Genomic DNA, 18,217 nt, shown 5'->3' on the forward strand with positions numbered 1-18,217 from the left:
TTTCTGCATATCGACCATATCAGTAAGACATGCCATGCCATGCCACTTCCATTACACTAGCATGCAGGTGGACCATTTTCTTTTTAAAAGCTATGACACGATCAGTTTGTGAGGTTCTCATGTTTATTGTGGGGATGAAACATCACTGATATAATATGCTTATGTTGCGTTGTAATGATACTTTTTCCATGTCTTTAAATGGGAACAAAACAACCTCAACCTGTATTAGTTTTCAGACCTGATTTAGGTTTTTAAAAGCACTAGCTAGTGCTTCTATGACATTATGTTTGGAGGGACAGGTCCTAAAATAATGATGATTTGTATTTAGTGTGATAGTTCACTCAAAACTGAAACTTCTGTCAATATTTACTCAACCTTCACAAAATTGTTCAATTTTTTTTTCTTCTGTTGAACACAAAAGAAGATATTTTTGAAAAAATATGGAAACCTGTAACCAATAACTTCTATATTATTCGTTTTCCTACTGTGGAAGTCAATGGTTACAGGTTTTAAACATTTTTCAAAATATCTTCTTTTGTGTTTAACAGAATAAAGAAACTCATAAAGGTTTGGAACCACTTGAGGGCGAATAAATATTCCTTTTTGGGTGAACCGTCCCTTTAATTTACTCTCCCTTTTAGGCCATCTAAGATGATGCTGGTGACTTTTTTATTATTAAATAGAATATTAAAGAATTGTTTAGAGTAACTAATGACACATTAAGGTCTTGTGAAGCAGAATTACAATAATTAACTAGCATCTTTGGTCACCAAGAACCAATTTCAGCTACAAACTTTTAATATTTCAATGAAGGATATCTTGGATGCCCTGAGGTTGATTAAAGGAATAGTTCACCCCTAAAAACAACTTTCCCCATGTGTGCTTTACATTTGTTTTTCTTCTGTTGGAAACCTGTAGCTATTGACTTCTATAGTGTTTGTTTTTCCTGCTGTGTAAGTCAGTGGTTACAGGTTGTAAACATTTTTCTTAATATCTTCTTTTGTGTTTAACAATAAAGAAACTCATAAAGGTTTGAAACCACCTCAGGACGAGTAAATAATTTTTTTTTTTTGGGTGAACCATCCCTCTTAGGCCAACCAATATGTAGCTGACTTTATAATAACAATAATAATAATTATTATTATTATTATTATTAATAAAGAAAACTTTTAACTGAAAACGTCCTTGGTAAGTCATGAAAATGAAAGTCAATAGCTATTAGAACTTTGAGTCAAAAACACATATAGGCAAGAGAAAATTAATACTTAAGACTCTTACAAAGCATAATTGCAATAATCAACCAGCATCTTTTGTCTCCAAGAACCACAGTTTCAGAAACAAACCGTTAATATTTTAATGAAGGTAAAAGTTACCTACATCTTGGAGGACCTGAGGCTGATTAAAGAAATAGTTCACCTCCCAAAAACTACATTTCCCTTGTGGTTTTATATAATTTCTATAAATTTGTATAAATTCTGTTAAAACAAAAAAGAAGATATTTTGTAGAATGCTGCGTTCAGGATTTTCATCTTTGGGTGAACTATCCCTTCAATTAATTAAATGTTTATTTTTTGTGTGGAAACTGTCCCTTAAATAACTATTTAACTGAAAAATCATGACACCAAATTCTGATATCCATTCTATGCTTCATGTAGAAGCATAACACATACACTATATATAGTAAGACAATCCGTATTCTTTTCTTTCTTAAAAAAACAAACATGTTTGAATCAGAATGTGCAACGACGTTCTGAAATGTTTACAGAAGAAATGCAGTTTGTGTGTCTTCAGTGCAGCTGAAAGGACTTTTACCTGACATTAACACAGATTAGCACAGTAGCTAGCTATATAGGACATTTTCAATTGCTTTTGTATAGGATTTTTTAAAAAGGAGAAATTCCAGGGAACTGCTACAAACACAAAAATACGGTTTCGCAGCTTTTCATTCTCAGGTTTTCTTTTCTGTAGTCATATTTAACTGGAGCGCAAGAGTTAACACACATACACACACTTTATGTAATTCCTAAGACGTGCAGGTATTATGTAATGCATTGATTGAATAATTCACCAGTTTACTAAAGCAACCGCGCATTCATATAACCTGGAAAATATGATTGGTGTGCACTGATTACTAAACATGAGAGCAGTCGTAAGCTATGAAAGAGCGCTCCAGTTTGTTTTTTCTGTGTGTGATTTGAGTTGAATTCAGTTTGAAGGCACAGTTATATGGGATGCTCATGACTTCCATTAACACAGAGCTTCACTGTGAATTCGGAAATCACCTGCTCAGTTTTGTTTATGTACAGCTTTTCGGTCCGATTTTGTAAAAGACAATAAACAAATGTATATTTTTGGATGAAAATACTGTTGGTTTATTTTTTTAGGACATCAAAAAATGGCATTTTCATGTTACAGTAATTAGTAAGTCTGGCATTAAATAATGTCTTCTGTATATATATATATAACAGGGAATAGATAAGATGGGTCTTTGGGTTGATGTATTTTTTTTTTGTCTTCTCAGGCTTCTTGAGATTTCTTTTCTCTCTGTCGGCGTAGTTTGATGAAGGCCTGCGCTTCTTTCTCACCCTTTCTGGCCTCAAGTAACCTCAAGGTATTTTCACCTACAAAAAGCAGAATTGTTACACAGAATATTCAAGAACCTCAAAGGTACAGAAATGCTTTCATTATTAATTAGTTATTTTCTACATTTTAAATTAATAACAGTAGTGGCATAATAATACTTTTTTTTCTGTTGTAACATGTAAAATGTAATTCACTACTGTGATGCAAAGCTTGATTTTTAGCATCACTCCTCAGGAATTTGTACAGTACAGTTGAAGTCAGAATTATTAGCCCCCATTTATGTTTTTCCCCCATTTTCTGTTTAACGATGAGATTTTTTCAACACATTTCTAAACAATAATTTTAATAACTCATTTCTAATAACTGATTTATTCTATCTTTGCCATGATGATAGGCTACATAATATTTTACTAGATATTTTTAAGATGCTAGTATTCAGCTTAAAGTGACATTTAAAGGCCTAACTTGGTTAATTAGGTTAACTGATCAGGTTAGGGTAATTAAACAAGTCACTGTATGACGATGGTTTGGTCTGTTCACAATTGAAAAAACAAATTGCTTAAGGGGGTTATTAATATTGACCTTAAATTTCAATACAGCTTTTATTATAGACAAAATTAAATTTTCTCAAGAAAAAAAAAAATATTATCAGACATGCAGTGAACATCCTTGCTCTGTTAAACATCATTTGGCAAATATTTAAAAAACAAAAACAAATGGGGGCTAATAACTCTAACCTAACATCTGTACATGCATATTTAGTAGAGATGCTCGATATATTGGCAGCCATATCATCATCGGCCGGTAAATGCAATTTTTTATGTTATCTTTATCAGTCCGATATCAAAATTAGGCCAATATCTTTAAGCTGGTAGATTGCTGATTCTACAGAACTGCCTGCCTCGTGCACGCGTGGGTCGAACTTGTTCAGACTTGTCCAGTGCACTATAACGGAGCTTTCCTTTCTATGTGTGGTATTGCTCACCAGACGTTGAGAATTCCGTTAATAACTCAGTAAGTAACCAAACCATGTTCTTTATCATTGTGGTGTGTTTGAGGGTCATTGTGTATTTTGGTTTAAGTCGCCTCAGGAAAAAGATTACATGTGTAAACATAACAGCGATGCAATGACTTCATTTTCATTTTATTTAAAAAAAAAATACTTGTTTGTTAATTAAATCCCATTTTGTTATTTAACCTATTATTTTTGTGCAACAGTCAAGTTGCATGTTTATTTGCTCTGCGAAGAAAAGGAAACAATTTTTGGCATTGATTTATGTGAAATGGTGAATCCAGGTCCATATAACCACTTTGTAATTTTGAAAAAATGCTTTTTTGCTGGGAGTGGGCTATTCAGTTCATAACATCAGATCAAACTTTTATGAAGTTTAAAAATAATCAGTTGTTTACTGTATTAAAAATAAAACATTTAGAAAGATTATTTATATTTATCGGCTATTATATATATCGGTTATCAAAATCGACCAAAAAAATTCATATCAGTGCATCCCTAGTATTTAGTTCACTTTATTATATTATGTGTGTGTGTGTGTGTGTGTGTGTGTGTGTGTGTGTGTGTGTATATATATATATAAAACCATTTAAAAATGTCAACTTTGATCCGTTTATTGTCTACCTATTAAAAATAGTGCCACATGTTCAGATTTGTGCAATTTTTTTAGACAAAAAAAATAACTGGCAGAAATAGTTGGTAGATCAACAAATTGTTCAGTTGCTTCATATAAAACCATTTGATATTTTCACCACTTGTCATTTTTAGAAACAAATTTTTTTTAAATGTCCATAAATTTATCATTTTAACTTGAAACTTGTTAGTAAAACTTTAAAATAATAGTCCATTAGTTTATGTATTTACTAGTATTAAGTATGAATAATCTTGTAAAGCATTTATTAATCCTAGTTCATTATTAACTAATGCATTATTAAAATCCAGAGCTCATTTACATCAGTTAATGCACTGTGAGTAAATGAACTAACAGTATTTCACTTAAATAACATTAACGATAATAAAGTTGAATAAACACCATAATAAATGTATTACTAACTGTTTGTGTTAGTAAATACACCGACGAACTCCTGGACCATTATTTGTTATCTGATGTTATAGATTAAAACAAATATTAACAATTTACATCACAACCTATTCATCATTATTACTGTTTAGAGTATTTTTCGTTAAATCAATTAATTACAGCTATGTTAAACTTTAAAAAATATATATATATAATTCTAAACTTGAAACTAGCAGTGCAAATCTAATGTCATTAGTGATTGTATAACAGTGGTTGTCGTACTGTTGGGTTTGGGATGCATCAGAGGTAAGCGTATCTGTGCTGGTTCTGGATTTTGGAGTCCTCCACCGACTCCTGGCACAGCCTTCAGTGAGAGAAACGCTTCTCCTTCAAAGTCATCGCTCCTCAAGGTGTCATGATCCAAAACGGTGACCAGCAGGCACGCTCCTGGAGACTGACACTGCTGTAACGAGATCAGACTGGAGGACAGAAGACACAAAAAAACAACACTATTTTAGTTGAATTATGTAACATTCAACAGGTTGGATTTGATCTGTCTCTTTGAGGCAGTTTACTGTTTACAGTTTAACCAACAGTGCTTTACAAACAGGTTTCAAAGTACTCTATTTTGAAAATGATAGATATTGTATCTGTGTAAACTACAAAAATACAATCAGTGTGTAGTCTGTGGATCCGCCAAGTACACAAAAAGAAAAATCTTTGCTAATTTGTTGGGTCATTATCACTATAAAGTGCCTTTGATGTCCCACAAGATTGAATCAGTATATATTAACATAATGCAAATTAATAAAATTCTGATGCTTTAATATAATTGGTTAATCCTTTGCACACATGCAGGTAGAATTCAAAGTGTTTGAAATGTCAATTTTTGCCATATTTTTTCACTGAATGTATGTGATTTTGCCATGTCCCACACACCGCTCGGCCAACTTCAGTGAGTTTAAAAAGTAGGTAAATCAGATAAAATTATAAATATTTAAAAATATTCTTATTGTCTCTGTTATTTGACAAAATATGTCACTTTAATAACTTTTATTTTTTCATAATATTATTAATCATTTTGCATGTGTCCTCGAAATTGCTGTCCACTCTGTGATGATAAACCCTCTGAGGTACTCTTTGGCATCTGCATGCCCATTTTGCCTTTCTTCAAAGGAGGCTAAAACATCTGCTGTGCACACAGCAACTATCCACACTTATGTTTTCCTATTTTCCCTCATATTGTGTTTGAAACTGAATGTTGTCAAGCTTAACATGTCCACCCTGTCATAGCGAAGTATAAATGAATATAAAACAATTCAGAAATTAAAAATAGAGCTTTTAAACTGCTTGCAAAGAGTTACATGGTATATTGGTATTGACTATTTATTTAATTTTTTATTGCTAATTAGTTAATGTTTTTATGTTACAACACATACACACATATTACAGCAGATATAATACATAAGTGGATAATACAAACCTTTTAGCAATATCTTTCTCAGTCTATATTAAGGATACCCTTTTAAAGTCCATATAATGGAGCTCATTGATTGTTTGAAATAAAAATACAGCCCGAAGTATTTGTAATGTAATGTAAGAAAGAAAGAAAGAAAGAAAGAAAGAAAGAAAGCAAGCAAACTAGGGCCAAAGACAAAGCTTTGTATCACCTATTAAACTTGAAACTCATGAAAATCAAACTGAGCCAGGCTCCTCCAGAGAAATGTAAAATGTAAAGATTTACATTCATTAGCTATTTTAGTTTATCTGAAGTACAATAATTGTTTTTTTTTCCTATTAATTTGCATATTGGTAAAACCTAATTGATAACAGAAGGTGGCTCATGGTGGCTCAGTGGTTTGCAGTAATTACTGAAAACAGAAGTTGAATTCTTGAAAATTTTTCTTCAGGTAATTCTTTAATATTTTCTGTTGTTTTTTAAATGTGCCTCCATATTTAGTTCAGTAAATAAAGCATTTGTCCACCCTGTCATCTTGTTTTCCACCGTCATGTTACAACTATGAAAATAAACAAAAAATCTTGTGTGATTTTTTAACCAATAAGACCCAGTTATTATTGTTTGACAAAAAAGTTGGACAAAACATGTTAGATCTTGGATTTTATTTGTAAAAGAATGAGCAACGATTGCATATTTTATTGGGAAATAAAGGTTTTGTCCATTATTTCACTTTTATAAATAGACTTTTTTTCATTATCAATAAAGTTGGGATGGTAAAGAGACACATCACCTTTCTGAAAAGTTTACTGTTTGTCTGCTTGCAGTTTATTTATAAAAAGTGCAGTAGCTTGACCAACATTATTTCTTACAGCCTAAGGTCTAATTGATACAACAACTATAGGGTTAAATCAAAAATCTCAAAATTTTTTGGAAAATTCTGACGTCTCAAAGGCACTTTATAGTGATAATGACCCTGTTGCTTACAGGCTGAATTTAAATGAAATCTAGTAATGTTCGACTTAATTTGTTTGTTAAAATTCAGCCCAAATAAATTGTTTGCAGCCGCATACCTTGACAAAAAATAGTAAATCCATTGAATCATTATTTTCAGTGTACATGAAAACTAAAACAATAGTGAATTACATGAGCTGATTTGTCCATATGTTTCTTTACAAAATGTTACAAACCTACTAGCGATACAGCATTTTGCTCGATTGCATAAATCTGTAAGAACGATTTTCCATTTTTTGTCATGTAAACACTTCCAGATTATTAAAATGTTCTTCATTACAAGGTTAATTTAAAGCTTTTATTTGCAAATAAATGTATGCACTAAAAAAATGTGGGATTTTCTTGTCAAAAGTGTATGAATTAAACCTAGGCACCATCAAAACAATGAGAGCAGAGTCCACTAAAACCTGTCAATCACTTTTCAGCTCCACCAATAGCGTGAGGTTAGGGTGTGGCTACAGTAGCAGTGTTTCGTAGTAGTGCGTTCAGCTAATGTTAGCACAGTTTCATGGCTTAAAGATTCACGTTCAAAAGGCAGATTTGAAAGATTTGCCAAAATGCATGGATAAACGCTGGCAGTGCTTTTACAAATTGGATGAATGACTTTAGTTAAGACCAATCTCGCAGAGTTTCTTCTGAACAGGTAAGCTGAATTTCAGCCACGTCAAGCTTCACTGTCAAGGCCTAATAAAAATAGCTAAAAATTGAAAGAATAGCCTTAGATAAAGGGCATTTGCAGAGGTTGTTCAAAAACACTATATTATTTTACTGATCATCATAATTAATTGGCAAACACCAATATAGCTCTTCTTTCAATTCAAACTACAATTTACTGACATGAGTTTGAAGATATTTTGAATAAGATATAACATTAAAAGCAATGGCAGTTTATGCCCCTTTTGTACTGTAATTTACATGACCAACCCAGATACTATATAAATGACACACTACTAAAACGTCAATAAAAGTCACCATTAAACTTTTCAACAACAAAAGTGTCAGAGCAGAGATCAAGATCCCATAATGTAATTCAAAAATGTGAATACACTCTCTTAATAGTGATTTTGGACAGTTAACTCTTTAACTTTCACTCTGAGATGTTTTAAAATCAATTTTTGTGGTTAAATTGTGTTCCTGCCACCGTCTCAACACATTTCGATTTTGTTTAGGTTTTTTTGATAACCTTTATAATAATGTATTTTAAAGAGCTTAGAATGACCAAGAGGGGACACTCAATAGAACATTTGATTGCAACAGCAGTGCCCAGCAGCAGCCCTGGATTCCAGCATTTGGGAGTGAAAGCGATCGCCTGTCAATTCGATCTTATTCCTGTCGCGATGGCAAGCAACTGCTTTTTATTTATTTATTTAAAAAGCACATTAAAGCTGAGATACTACCTGAAAGACGACACTACATCGCTTACTATCACAATCATCAGCACTTTAAAGAGTTTGTTTTACAGACTTAAAATATGCTGTTGTTCTATATGAGTTTTCATCCCAAAATAGCCGCCGCGCCATCTAATGGCTGTTTCCCAAATTGCACTAGAGTGTCGCCTCTTGGTGATTCTATACTCTTTGACGGAGATAAAAAAAAAAAAAAGATCAACCAGTTATGATGTCAACAAAAAGATCAGATAGTTATGATGTCATTTAAAGGGTTAAGAAGACCTGAAATCATGTATATTGCCATAAGTGTAAGTGCTGTTTACATACAATTCAAAGGACTCTTCAAACAGTGGATTGAGATCACAGCTCTTGATTTTAGTAGATCGCTGCTCTACTTCAGGAAACAAATGTCTTGGCTCTAAAGACAGCTGAACAAATGGGTCACTGGAACCTGTAATAAACAAAAACTGTAAAATTGGTCTAATGCGATGATGTGTCTTTTTTAGGAGTTGTCAGTATATCACAGTATAACGCCATATACTATATCTGCATCTTTTAGAGCAGTGTTTCTCAACTGGTGGGTCGCGGTAACATTTTCAGTGGGTTGCGGAGTGTGTGGTCAAAAAAACAACAAAAGTTAAATTTTTTACTTGTTTTGCTTATACCGGACTTTTATTTTGAAATTAGTGCGCAACAACCCTACCGTTTGACATGTGAATATTAATTTAATTAGAGCAACAAATATGTCGAAGCACAAGTACAATGCTGAATATGTAAAGTTTGGATTTACATATACTGATGACAAAAAAGACTTAAAGCCTCAGTGTCGTGTAGTGAGGTGCTCTCAGAGCATGAAACATTTTAAATTGAAACGACATTTAGATACCAGACATGTTTTATTAACAGTTCAGTGTAGTTCATGGTAATTGAACATTTCCTTACCCTAACCACTGTTTACAGTATTTGTCGTTTTTACTTTGTAATATTTCTATAATTTGATCTCTTTTTTTTTTAAATGACAGCAATAAAATATTGTTTATTTGTAAGTGTTGGTAAATTCCTTATGATTTATCTGTCACTCCTTGTGTATGTTATCAAATAAATACAAATTAATTATAATTCCTTAAATTGTATTATAGTTCCTAAAAATTTGGATCGCGACTTGACCATGTAAAAATGTGGGTCCCATGGCCAAACCAGTTGAGAACCCCTGTTTTAGAGTACCCTGTATAATGTGAAATGAACGTGTTTGCTGTCTTACCATTTGAGTCGAGAGGAATCAGATTGACAGCGTTGAGAACCTCCACATGCAGTTTGTTCTCTGAACGTTTGTATGATGTGATGAGAGTGACGGCTCCATATTTCTCTCCATTAAACACTTTCTTCAAGAAAGACGTAAACAAATATCATGTCAGTAACACTTGACTGGGTTTTATAGGGAATCTCTGGCTCTACGATCTCACCTGTTCCCACACTTTCCTCTCAAAAAACTTCTCTATCAGCTGATTAGAGGTTAAAGAGTTTTGGGTCAGGTTTGCCCGCAGCACCTGAGGGATAAAAAGAAAAATCATAGAAACCTACAGTCATTCAAGTTTGGGGTTTAAAATGGTCAACAAGACTACATTTATTCACATTTACATCAAATATACAGTCAACAGTATTTAAACATTATTATTATTATTTAAAATGTGTTTTCTTTCTTTATACATTTTACAAATGAATTTACAGTCTTCAGACTCACTTTATCCTATTGAAGTCATGCGAATATTCTGATTTAGTGCTCTAGATTTCTATATTTCTTATCATTAATGTCAAAAATTGTTGTTCGGTTTAATGTTTTTGTGAAAACCATGAAACTGTTCACCAACAATTTGAAACGGGTTTAATTTTGTAACATTACGAAATCCTAGAAATTTCTTTCAAAACAAAACTACTAAAAACTTCCTCAAAAACACTGACCTTATATTCTTCAGTATGTAGTGTTTCAAGAGGCAGTCCATTCCCTTCAGCATAAAAACACTGTTCCAAACACTGCAGAGAACAAACACAAGTATTTTCCTTTCTTTCTTTCTTTCTTTCTTTCTTTCTTTCTTTCTTTCTTTCTTTCTTTCTTTCTTTCTTTCTTTCTTTCTTTTTTTCTTTCTTTCTTTCTTTCTTTCTTTCCAGATAGTCAATAGGTGTAAAGAATATATATTTTATTAAGTTTATTATTTATTTATTAAAGGTGCAGTATGTAAGTTTGCAATGTAACCTGTACATTACAATGTAACCAGCTCACTTAATGTTTACGTTCGTAATATTTATATTATTTGCTAATTAATAACCTCATGTGGAACTCTGCATCTCATTTTTCGCATTTTGGTCACAGAAGCATGCTTTCAGTCTTTCTGATTGAATGAATGAAATACGCTGTTTGTTTCCAACAAGGCAACCCGAGTGCTGAAATATGAATGGGTAAACTGGCATTGGACAGGTTAAAAAAACCATGAACAAGACAGTGGTTCCGGGACGGAAAACACATTTTCAAAGCAGAATATCTGACTTCAACATTGTTTTTCAGATAAACAAGAATGTTCACTTGGCACGTTTCTTAACATCTGCAAACATATTATGGTATTTTTATGCTTCAGAAGAGTCAAAACCTTACATACAGCACCTTTAATATTAAAAAAGAAAGAAAGTCTTTTTTTCACAGTATTTATATCTGAATAAGAGCATATTTGACCATGGACCACAAAACCGAATAATCAAGCTAAGCTTTCCATTGATACGTTGTTGGTAGAGTATAAGACAATATTTGACAGATACAATTTCTTGAATTTCTTGAATCCGAGGGTTCCAAAAAACCTAAATACTGAGAAAATTACATTTAAAATTCTCCAAATGAAGAGTCCAGCAATTCCTATTCCTAATCAAATTGAGTTATCATATAAACAGTAAGAAATGTGCAAAATATTGTCATGGAACATGGTTTTTGCTTCATATTCTAATGATTTTTGGCAGAAAAAAAAAATTCCAATACACTGTATTTTTGGCTATTCCCACAAACCTGTGCAAAATAACACGCACACAGTCAAGCCCGATTGACTGTGTATATTTAGTCAAGTAGGGCTGAATCATATTGGAAAAATCTGACATTGCGTTATTTTGTATTTCTGTTATATAAATATATAAATTGCGATGGGAATACAATTTCAACAGATGACCTAAACAGCTTTACTTGGGAAGACATCTACATTTTAGATTGATTGGGCTGATTTTTGTAGGGGAGTGAGTCTCGATTAATATATAAGAAATAAATTACAAGTATAGTAAAATAAAGCAAAGATAAAAGTGGGTTAAAGTTTTCTGGAGAGTCTAACAGTATTCAGGAACAGATATTAAATACAACACAACTATCATGTAATTTTGGCACAATATTGACATGTTCACACATACTTAAAGGGATAGTTCACTAGAAAAAGTTAAAAGCACTCACTGTTTACTCACCCCTCACTTGTTTCAAGTGTATTTGAGTTATTAAATGATCTTTTTGTGTTCAACTTAAAAAAGGAACTCATAAACATTTGAAACAAGTGAAGGGTGTAGTTAAAATAGTAAGCAAAGTTTAATCTTTGGGTGAATCCCCGCTTTAAAAACACATGCAGATGATAAACTTTTACTCCATTATGATTAAACTTTGCATTGGTTATAATCAACTATAATCCCAACTCAACATTGTATATCCTGCGATGTGACTATTGTGGATGCACACATCGCGATATCGATGCTGAAACAATATAATGTGCAGCATTATAGTCAAGCACAAAATTGTTCATACCCTGGGATGTGAATAATTTCGGTCTTGACTATATATAATGACATGTCACATATGCACAAACATGCAAAAAGTTGCATACATAAAGATTTTGCAGTTGTGGGGGCTGATTATTAAAACAAAACTTCATTTTAAAGTGGTTGCCATAGTGTTGCTTACAAGTTTTCTGAGTATTTGTAATGCATTAGGCCCCGTTTACACTAGTGCGTTTTAGTTTTAAAACGGCGTTGTAGAATGAAAACGATCCGCGTCCACACTCGCGTTTTACCCAGCGTTTCTGAACAGCTCTCCATCCACACCAAAACGCTGAAAACACACATCACGTGACCACACACACACTCTCGAGCAAGCGCTCCAGCATTTCTACCCAGATGAGAGCTCTGCTTGTCGGACTGCTCATCAAGCATCTCCCGCTGGATATAATCTCACTATATTTGCTAAACGTGATATTTCATTCATGTTGTTGTCTTTATCTAACGACATAGGCCAATTCCCTGACTTTGGTCATTGGAATCTATTAAGTTACTTGTTCACGGGTAACATGTTTTGGTTAAGCGCAAAGATAAGTTAATGATTAATCCAGGTACATTGACCGATCGCTTGCCTTTATTTCCTAAAATGTATAAACGTATTGTATGTTATACTTTTATAATTATCGATTATTAAAACTGATATTCAGCAAAAGAGAGGGGATGTTTCGTATTTTCACTGAAATTGAAAGGAGGCAGTTGTTATCGGCTCCGTTTTGTTATAAATATCCACACAGTGAAGATGACGCTCATATATGCAGCACGACGCCTCAACATTTCTGCTGTCTGTTAAGTTGCTAATATTAAAAAGAAAATAGGCAGTTCCTTAAATCATGTTTACATTTTATTGTTGAGAAAGTGAAACAACGTAGCCAGGGTGATGTGAATGAAATTATAAAGTACACTGTTCCCTTTGAAGATTTACCCGTGTCCTCGGTATAGTCTGTTTTCCATATCAAACTGAGAAGAAGAGACTGCAGCCATGATCAAACTTGCGAAAACTGAACTTACAAGGAGAAAATGCAGGACTGAACTGTGTGTGTTAGGCTACTTAATATTCAGGAAAAGCCCCAATCAGATAGGCGAACGTTTGCAGCCCCGCCTCCGTTTTCAGATGTCTCCGTCTTTCCCCATCCACACTGAGACGGAGCAGCAGCATTTTGGAATGAAAACGGCCTCTCCAGGGTTTTTTTAAAAAGCTCCGTTTTCGGCGCTCGAGAACTCCGGCGTAGTGTGGACGGATGGCGTAACCGTAGCAAAACGTATGCGTTTTCAAACTAAAACGCACTAGTGTAAACGGGGCCTTAGTCTTGCACATGGATGAGGAGTGTAATATTTAGAAGCTGAACTAACCTGCAGTGTGTAGAGTAACCTCTGAAAGTAAACCAGATTACTGTCTTCCTGCTGAGAGATCTGATGCAGGATCTTAACTGAGTTCATCCACAGCGGTGTAAGAAGACTGAAAGAGAGTCCACCATACAGCATCAAGAAATCTAATCACATAAAGACTGCAAAATAACATAACTGTATATAAAAGATTAGATACCTGTTAAAATTCTCCTGAACCAAGTTCTCATTCATATACTGCAGTTCTTTCTCCAGATATTTCATTAAAGGAACCACAGCCTGAACAACAGACATTCAGCGCTTTAGAAAAGTGTTATTTTATGACTAATGAATTAGAAAACAATTCCTTACTTCCTCTGTATCTCTGGAGGGAAACCTCTGACGTGACGCCATGCTGCGAACATGTGACTCAATGTCTGTCTTTAGCTAAAAAGAGATGAGAAACATGGTACAATTTGGTTGTCTTTTGAAGCTTTGAGTTTGAAGTACTGCATGAGAAACAAGTAATGGCTATGACCAATTTTAAATATAAATCCCTTGTTTTTACACTCAATTGAGGTGGTTTTGGACGAATAACAAGAAATGGAAAAGGATTTGCTGAATAACATACCCATTAAAAAACGTTGGGCTATTTATTTCACCCAATGCCTGAGTTAATAATATTTGGTGCTTTGTTGTGGTATTTTAAACCTTTATTGGGTTATTTATTTAATAGCTCAACCAGTTGGGTTAAAAATTTTGAATTTCAACAGTCAACTGATTTAACTGACACAGAACAGTTGTATAAATGTGTGGGCGTAATATTGTTTTTGCATTATAAAGTTTATTCAAACTCTAATATAATAATAATGTAGTTTTTTGAATCAAATTATCTCTTTGTGTCGTGTTTTTTATATCTGTTTCACCAGCACTTTTAATTTCATGATACAAACACACGCTTCATAGCAGATCTATATACAGATAAAACCGCTTTCTCTACCTCAGTCTTCGTTTCCACACTTTTTTTTTTGAGGAAATGATGCACATATTTGAGATATTCAGCAGTCATTCTTGCCTTTAGGACCCAGCAGAGACATCAACCTAATAATAACAATAATAATAATAATAATAATAATAATAATAATTTATTATATAGTGGTTAAGCCACTTTTTGGCAAAATAACTCAACAAATTAGTTATTTTGTAACCCAGATTGTTGTGGTAACTTTAACAACTCAATGGATTGGGGTTAAATAACCCAACAGCAGGTCTGTGCCAAAACAACCCATCATCGGGTTGCCTGTTGGGTTATTATTAACCCAACGTTTTTTTGAGTGTAAATATTTACATTAGATGTCGCCTACGCTATTGTTGTCTATTGGAGGAAATGCATCAATAGAGCCGCCATTTTAGTACAGGGTAGTGCTCCTTTGAAATGAATGAGGGACCAAGGTGAAGTGGAGGACTGGCCATCCAGAGCCAGAGATATATACATATATCTATGATCAGGAGTTTTCCCGGTGGTCAGTACGCAAATATTTTTTTAAATTACAAAAATGATAATTTTACATCACTTTTCTATATCGATAGATAAGTGACCGCACGGGAATTTCTAACGAAGAGCGAGTGTTTGTGTGCATGGAAATTTATCATCCCCCTTCCCTGTTAAATTTGATCTACTCCATGTCCTGAAAGACACCTCCTCTCCTGCTTTCACTTCTCATTCTGATGGAGGGAGCGATTAGTTTGTGAATAAATCTCTGTTATGAACAACTCTTTCACTTAGCTGACAATAATACAAGTTTCTAGCAGTGCAGCATCTTGTTGTCATATTTCATTTACATTGTTTGCTTATTTTATTCAACAAAACTAGCTTAAGCCTAGAATTTAGTGTGAGCTGGTGCTCCTTTGCCTTATTTATGGTCAGGGCAGTAAGAGACTGTGTTATCATCAATATGTTAGCACAAATGTTCTTAACATACAAAAACGTAAAATACAAAACCTTACCAATGAAATGTTCTGCTTTGTGCTTTGTTTTCTTTGTTCGCTCGTTACTACACACGTACACAGCGCTAAAGTCCAGCATCTTCACACTGGCTTTAGTCTTGACTAGTGTGGTTAAATGACATTTGTGCTGGAAGCACTCTACAAACGTGGCGGCGCTATTGACAAATGCTCAGGGTCCGTATGCGATATCTAGCATATATCTCAATGGGTGAACAAACTCTGATGTAGCAAACATTACATCCATTTGACATGATGCTTGTCTTGTTTAGTTTTGGTTACTAGGTTCCCAATACTACAGTCAGCCGCTCTAAAAACTTGATAGAAATGCACCTATTTTGCATTTGGAATTTTTTTTTTCCTTTTTTATTATTTGCTTCATGTTAGGAAGGAAACTAGGCTTGCACAATATATTGCAAAATCAAAAACTTCTGTCAAATAAATAAAAGGTGGCTCAGTGGTAAGCACTGTCACCTCACAGCAAGAAGGTCGCTGGTTCAAGTCCCAGCTGGGTCACTTGGCATTTCTGTGTGGAGTTTGCATGTTCTCCCCGTGTTGGCGTGGGTTCCTCCAGGTGCTCCAGTTTCCCCCAGTCCAAACACATGCTCTATAGGTGTATTGAATAAACTAAATTGACCGTAGTGTGTGTATGCAAATGGGAGAGTGTATGGGTGTTTCCCAGTACTGGGTTGTAGCTTGAAGGGCATCCGCTGTAAAACATATGCTGGATAAGTTGGCAGTTCAGTCCACTGTGGCAACCCCTGATGAATAAAGGGAGTACGCCGAAGGAAATGAATGAATGTTCTGAACAGACTGATTATTATATCACACTTTGAATACAGTGTAAGGAAGGTTTAAAAAACTACTCTTGATAGTGAGATGCCACAAATGCTCTCAGTCATGAGATGATACTTTTATGATACGATATTATAGCATTAATACCTTCTTTCCGAGTCTGTCGACTGCCGAGCGGATCTCTCGGTTCAGAAGAGACTGCGTGTGCTGCAACTGTGATGGAAGTGTGTTCTGGAATTGAGTTTCTCCAATCACGAGTCTCGTTCTCTCTCTAAGCCCCGCCCAGTTGAGCTGCTTTGGCAGACGAGTCAGAACAGTGTGCAGATGCTCCAGATCGTTCACCACCACGCATAGCTACAGAAACCATGAAGAGGAACAGTTATAACCACATGTGGATCTTCACAGAGATCAAGCTAAAACACCACACACCACAAGAGAAACTCTGTCTGAAAAATTAGATGTTAATACATATATTAACAATATAAAGTATACTATAAAATCCGAGAATGCTTCAGTGGAAAATAAGTGGTTTAGATGCACATTGTGGTAGATTAAAACAATCTGAACATTAAAAAAAGATTTATATTTACTTTTTTTATTTTAATAAAAAAATATATACTGATAATTAGTTTAAAATCATTTAATTTAGGAATTCCTAGAGAAATTCACAAATAATTGTAAAGAATTTCTTTTACCAAAACAAAATTATTATAATTTTTTTATTCATTTTATTTTCAGTTTTTCTAAAATGAGATCTAGAACCAATGATTTATATATATATATGTGTGTGTGTGTGTGTGTGTGTGTGTGTGTGTGTGTGTGTGTGTGTGTTTGTGTGTGTGTGTGTGTGTATGTGTGTATTCTCTATTAGGTAGAGAAGTGCATTTAACGGATTTCATTTATTTTAATATGCAGGTGGGGAGGTGACCTGGGGAAGTAAATCAATAATTTTGTCTGAAAGTAATTAAAATAATGGTCAAATGATTTGTAAAGACAATCAAACAAACAAGCAAATAAATACAATTATGTGATATTTTAATAATATTAATAACAAATAGTAGTAGTACTATTGTTATTATTATTTAATATGATATATAATCGTATTTATTTATTTATTTATTTATTCATAAATAAAACAAAAACGAGCAAAACAAATAAGATATTGTTATATATTTATTATTAATAATGATAATAATTATTATCATCACCATCATTAATATTTCATATATAATATAACAATTTTTTTATTTATTTAAATATTTGTCAAATGATTTGGACATTTTAATCAAACAAAAAAACAAACAAACAAATTATATGAAATAATAATAATAATAATTATTATTCACTCATTAATTTTCCTTCGGCTTAGTCCCTCATTTATCAGGGTTGCCACAGCGTAATGAACTGCCAACTATTCCAGCATATGTTTTAAGCAGCGGATGTACTTCCAGCTGCAACCCAGTATTAGGAAACAACCATACACTCTCACATTCACACACACACTAAGGCCATTTTGTTTTGTTTTTTTACCCAATTTAACTATAGCGCATGTTTTTGTCCTGGGGGGGGAAACTAAGCAAACATAAGGAGAACATCAAACTCCACAAAGAAATGCCAACTGGCCCAGCCGAGACTCGAGCCAGTGACCTTCTTGCTCTGAGGCGACCACCACTTAGAGCCCATACATTCAATTTCTTTTCGGCTTAGTCCCTTTATTAATCTGGGGGCGCCACAGCGGAATGAACCGCCAACTTATCCAGCACATGTTTTAC

At 33.7% G+C, this 18,217-nt stretch overlaps 2 protein-coding genes across 21 annotated transcripts in view; one reads left to right on the forward strand and one right to left on the reverse strand.

The window, feature by feature from the left end:
- The window catches only part of unk (unk zinc finger), a 449,165-nt gene that overhangs the window by 30,629 nt on the left and 400,319 nt on the right, over positions 1-18,217 (forward strand). The gene's annotated exons all lie outside the window — the stretch shown is intronic.
- unc13d (unc-13 homolog D (C. elegans)) overlaps positions 2,347-18,217 on the reverse strand; it is a 48,530-nt gene continuing 32,659 nt past the window's right edge. For all 20 annotated transcript variants that reach the window (XM_087276706.1, XM_087276702.1, XM_087276699.1 and 17 more), the window contains exons 26-35: positions 16,593-16,799; positions 14,019-14,093; positions 13,867-13,946; positions 13,674-13,779; positions 10,434-10,505; positions 9,938-10,021; positions 9,736-9,856; positions 8,802-8,925; positions 4,899-5,095; positions 2,347-2,621 (exon numbers count right to left, since the gene is read on the reverse strand). In XM_087276706.1, coding sequence (XP_087132832.1) covers positions 2,518-2,621; positions 4,899-5,095; positions 8,802-8,925; positions 9,736-9,856; positions 9,938-10,021; positions 10,434-10,505; positions 13,674-13,779; positions 13,867-13,946; positions 14,019-14,093; positions 16,593-16,799 — 1,170 coding nt within the window. In that variant the 3' untranslated portion in view covers positions 2,347-2,517. The remainder of the gene's footprint in view (positions 2,622-4,898; positions 5,096-8,801; positions 8,926-9,735; positions 9,857-9,937; positions 10,022-10,433; positions 10,506-13,673; positions 13,780-13,866; positions 13,947-14,018; positions 14,094-16,592; positions 16,800-18,217) is intronic.

Source organism: Danio rerio, chromosome 12 (assembly GCF_052040795.2).
Source record: "Danio rerio strain M-AB ecotype USA chromosome 12, GRCz13ab, whole genome shotgun sequence".
Lineage (NCBI taxonomy): Eukaryota > Metazoa > Chordata > Actinopteri > Cypriniformes > Danionidae > Danio > Danio rerio.